We start from the raw sequence: 5,135 nt of genomic DNA, 5'->3' as shown, positions 1-5,135 counted from the left end.
TTTGGACAACTTTAAAGGCGATTTTCTCAATATTTTGATTGTTTTGCACCCTCAGATTCCAGATTTTCAAATAGTTTTATCTCAGCCAAATATTGTCCTATCATAACAAACCATACATCAATGGAAAGCTTATTTATTCAGCTTTCAGATGATTTATCAAATCTCAATTTAAAAAAATGGACCCTTATGACTGGTTTTGTGGTCCAGGGTCACACACAGACACCCATATATATATAAAATGTGTTTACATTTTATTATTTGTTTAGATTTATTATTCCGAAGTTAAAACACAGTATTTATAAATATTTTAATATATTTTAATGTATTTTATTTATTTTTTTATGAATAAAATATGAGAATAACATTAAAACAGACAGAAAACGGCATTTTAAAGAAGTGTCTGAAAGGAGTACCTGCCACTTCCAGCTCCACTGACAGCATCTGAGATGTATTAGTTATGACACAGTGGTACATCCCAGCATCTTCCTCTCTGGTCTGACTAATTTTAATTGCCCAGTCCTTTTCTTTAGGGCTGATGTTCCAGAAAATCCTGTGAGGTGTCTTGTCCTCCTTCTCTTGGTCATCTGTGTCTTTGTCGAGCTTGAGAAGCCTCGCACCATTTTCTGTCTCTCGTTTCCAGACAACAGGAGAGTTTTCTGTCTCTCCAGGAGAGAAAACCGTAGCAACCTTGCATGGAAGCGTCACATCATTCCCAGCTACTTCTTTGACGACCTGCCATTCCTGAAAGCGTGGGGGCACTAAGAAAGAAAGGGTTCAGTTAGTTAATTGACCTCTGAGATTAAAAATCATCAATGCAACAAAACCTTCTAACCTTCCACACGTATTGTGAATGTTCTGCTCAACCTCATACGATCCTCTGCTTTATAGCCATCCTGAACACACTTGTACTGGCCTTCGTGGGTCGTATTTATGTTTCTGAGGTTCAGGAGTTTTCCTTTCTCCTCAAGTGTGTGCTGCTGCTGTGTGTGAGCAGACGTGAAGCTCCAGGTGTATGTGGGGTCAGCCAGCACAGGGGCGTCATCAGGAAGACAAGAAAGGAGAGCGCCGGAGTTTAGCAGAACAGTGATGTCGCAGGTAGACAGGGAAAGCTGAAGAAAGGGGAGATTGTAAACCCACCATTAAAATGTTGTGGTCCATATGAAATGAGTAGGGTGTTATATATGCAAGTCCTCTGAAGGCAGTGAGGAACAGACTGACTTTTTTTTTTCAAATGACACTGAATGAAGTCAAGCTAGTTTGGAACAACATGAAGGTGAGTAAAAGACAGGAATTAGGCTATTTAATTTAACTTTTGGGTGAACTGTCTACATTAGACACATCAAAAGTCATCCTGTTGTTGTTAAGAGGTAATGTCATTTTTATCATTACTATTAATGTTTTTATCAATATTTATAAATAGTTTTATTTTCCATTTTCTTTTAAAATTTTAATTAAAATTTTCAATTTGATTTTAAAATAATAATTTTGAATTTAAACTTTTGGTGTGTTTTGTCATTTTTATTTAGATTTTTAATGTTTATATAATTTAAACATTTTTAGTTTTAGTTATTTTAGTACATCAAGTTATACTAAATGATGTTGGCAACTTGAGAGAGAGATTAAGTTCTATGGTTAAATCCCAAGAATCGATTAGTCTAGCCTGTTTTCAGATAATGGATGGATGGAACATTGAAGGGCACTTCCCATCCAATATATGCAATAAGCATTGTGCTTTGGTACTTCTAATATGAAACAAAGTCTCAGATTTAAAATTTTGTCCATTGTATTGCAGTATTTAAACAATTAATGCCGTTTTGGCGCTGTTTAATGTGGAGTGACAGATCGCTGTAGCGCCTCAGTTCAACAGACGAGGCGCACGTGAACTGATCATCTCCTCCACATTAATACCAGTTTCAGCACAAAATAAACATGACTAAACATCCGAAGGTAAGTTAAAGAAAGAGTACAACTTTACAATCTGTATCCTGTCTCATGTAATCTCTCAATTAGTGTTTCAGCCGCGCAAAGACATCAATATAAGGCTTGTAAACAATGTCACGTAACATCACATTTACCTCAGAAAAACAATTTATTTTTTAATGTTCTTCAATGTTTAATTTATGTTTGAATAAATCATCGTTTTTAAGACAGCCACCATTTAAATATTTATATAAAAAAAATTAAATAAAAAAAAACGAATTGAAGTAGAAGTATTATTTTGTAATTGTAACTATTATTTATTTCATTTAGTGTAATTTTAGCAGTTGTATATTAGCCTACAAATCAGTCAATTGTAACCTTCAATATTATAGTAATGTAGTACCAATTGACTCTGTATATTTTACAGCATTAGTTGAGATTTTTTTTCATTGAGAAAATTGGGCATGTACTGTACCTGATATGTATCCAAAATAATCGATATTGAATCGAATCGGTAATCGAATCGAAAGCTTGTGAATGAGAATCGAATCGAATCGTGCAATTTGTGTCAAAACCCAGCCCTACTATTTTGAGTGGAAGCAGAAACACGCTGTTTTTCTGGACTGTCTCTTTAAATGCAAATGAGCTGCTGCTCCCTTCCCCCTTTTTCCAGAATAGAGCTGCACCATTACAGCTTGGACCTGCTAAAACATCTGTTATGGTTCTGAATAAACATGACTAAACATCCGAAGGTAAGTTAAAAGAAAGAGTACAACTTTACAATCTGTATCCTGTCTCATGTAATCTCTCAATTAGTGTTTCAGCCGCGCAAAGACATCAATATAAGGCTTGTAAACAATGTCACGTAACATCACATTTACCTCAGAAAAACATATTCGCTGACCATAAACTCATTAGTAAGCTAGAAAAACAAATTGTAGATATAACTGCTAAATATATGCACCATATAACATATTCATAATTTTTGCTTTTCTTCAATGTTTAGTAATTTATGTTTGAATAAATCCATCAAGTTTTTGACAGCCACCATTTAAATGTTTATATTTCAAAAAACGAACTGAAGTAGAATTAGGCTAGTATTATGTAGCTAATTGTAGCTTTGTTATTTGAAAAACTTCATTAAGTGTAATTTTAGCAGTTGTATATTAGCCTACAAATCAGTCAATTGTAACCTTCAATATTATAGTAATGTAGTACCAATTGACTCTGTATATTTTACAGCATTAGTTGAGATTTTTTTTCATTGAGAAAATTGCTTCAAAAACGCTCTTCGGAAATCTACGGGTGACGTCACGGACACTACGTCCATGTTTTTATACAGTCTATGCTCCTAGCCCCCTTTAGAGCTGCACCGTTACAGCTAGGACCTGCTACTATTTTGAGTGGAAGCAGAAACAAGCTGTTTTTCTGGCCTGTCTCTTTAAATGCAAATGAGCTGCTGCTCCCAGCCAAGCCGCAACCTCCGCTCTTTCTCTAAACTGATATACGGTTTTCTGAGTGCTCACATCCGAAGCACACGGACAGAAAGCGGCCACCAAACAGCATGTGAGTACTAAACTAAGTTCTCATTCACACACAAGTTTACGTTAAAAACAACCGACTGTTTTTGTAACTCGTGTATGTCTGTGAAGGTAAACAGCTGGGAAATAAATTGCATGTTTATTTTAGATCGGTGTGACAGCAGCAATATACAGTAAATAAATAATTAAAGCCACTGCTCTCTTGCTCCTCTGAGGCTGGGACTCTAAATAGTGTAATGTGCAGCCAAAGACAGAACAGTTAGCATGTTTTGCTGAAACTTTCGCCATGGCATTAGAACTGGTACACTGCTGTAGCTTGCTAAATCAAAATGACGGTGCCTTGGGTGGAAATTTACAGATTGAGGGGCGGTAATATTATAATGAGATCCCTTTGCCATGTCACCAAGGGAGCGAAATCAGACGCGCTCATTTTCTCAGATGCTTGCAGAAAAAGGCTTACCTAAACAAAGTTACTGGGTTAATCTTTTTGACGTAGATGCACCGGGGACCTGATTATAGCACTTAAAACCTGGAAAAGTCAGATTTTCATGATATGTCACCTTTAACTATCTGTTTTGCAATGCGGAAGTAAAGTATTTTCTTGATTTATGTGCCAGACTTATGATCAAGTAAACAGAAGAAACGGAAAAACTATTTGCACCATAAACCTGTGTTTGTGATTATGATAATACATGAAAATAATGTGATAAAAAATATCCGTTTGCAACATTTAGACCACGTCCCAAACAGATCTGGGCGGGGCATCTGTATGCTGACGCGACGCGACGCGAATCGCGATCTGTGGGATTAACGCGACGTGACGCTCGTGCCGTGACCTGTATAGACAATAAGACGAACTTGGTAGTGAAAAGTAAATAGTAAAAGTAGAGGATTGATTATTCACAATTTATAAAATGTCACTTGAAAATGTTCATTTTACTACCACAAAATATTGTGTAAATGTCCTCATTTTATGATTAATTTACTTACACCTGCACAGAGCAACAGCAGGACGCGATACATGGTGTTGGATTCAATCCTGGAGAGAAAAGAAAAACAAATCTGTAAGTTATAGTCTCAACACATACGTCTCATATTTAGCATTATGTCTAAAGAAAACCCACACTATACTAAAAATGAAACATGAAATGCATATAAATATAATTTAAAGTAAGCAGAGAACAAACCGTTTTTATTCATAGTCAGTAGCCTACAATATAGCCTATAGGCCTGGTGGTGATTGCTAATATTTACTGTGAGAGACGAGAATGGGAATAAAAAGCAAATTTCTTTGTAAAAATAAAAAATCAATTAAGAAAAACAACTTACGCAGATATAATTCCAAATGGAAAGAAGCTTCAAGCCCATGAAACGTCTGTCTGTTTGGCACTTTTGTCTGGTCCTCTTGCTGTGTTTTCTTTCCCCTGCTGATTGGTAAATGATTACACAGGTGTTTGCTAACATTTGATTCTTTATGTACATAGATCCTTGATAGAAATCTGACTGATTTACGGAAAATCACATGTCCAAAGTCTCTTTAACAGATAAAAAAATAAATAAATAAAAGTGGGCCGTGTAGTCATGTTCTTTTTAAACAGTTCATGCATGAATATTGTAATCTGTTGTTAATTGCATTAACTTGAAACAAATTAGCTCAACATGTTCCATATATAT

At 35.5% G+C, this 5,135-nt stretch overlaps 1 protein-coding gene across 1 annotated transcript in view; it reads right to left on the bottom strand.

Moving 5' to 3' along the window:
* Nucleotides 1–4,888, bottom strand: part of serping1 (serpin peptidase inhibitor, clade G (C1 inhibitor), member 1) — a 9,695-nt gene extending 4,807 nt beyond the window's left edge. The window contains exons 1-4 of the mRNA XM_016455818.1: nt 4,791–4,888; nt 4,452–4,500; nt 833–1,109; nt 414–758 (exon numbers count right to left, since the gene is read on the bottom strand). Coding sequence (XP_016311304.1) covers nt 414–758; nt 833–1,109; nt 4,452–4,484 — 655 coding nt within the window. The 5' untranslated portion in view covers nt 4,485–4,500; nt 4,791–4,888. The remainder of the gene's footprint in view (nt 1–413; nt 759–832; nt 1,110–4,451; nt 4,501–4,790) is intronic.
* Between the last annotated feature and the right edge of the window lie 247 nt (nt 4,889–5,135).

The sequence above is a fragment of the Sinocyclocheilus anshuiensis genome, unplaced genomic scaffold (assembly GCF_001515605.1).
Source record: "Sinocyclocheilus anshuiensis isolate Anshui unplaced genomic scaffold, SAMN03320099.WGS_v1.1 scaffold555, whole genome shotgun sequence".
Lineage (NCBI taxonomy): Eukaryota > Metazoa > Chordata > Actinopteri > Cypriniformes > Cyprinidae > Sinocyclocheilus > Sinocyclocheilus anshuiensis.
The sequence above is the reverse complement of the archived record's forward strand: the minus strand, read 5'-3'. Positions and strand labels throughout refer to the sequence as shown.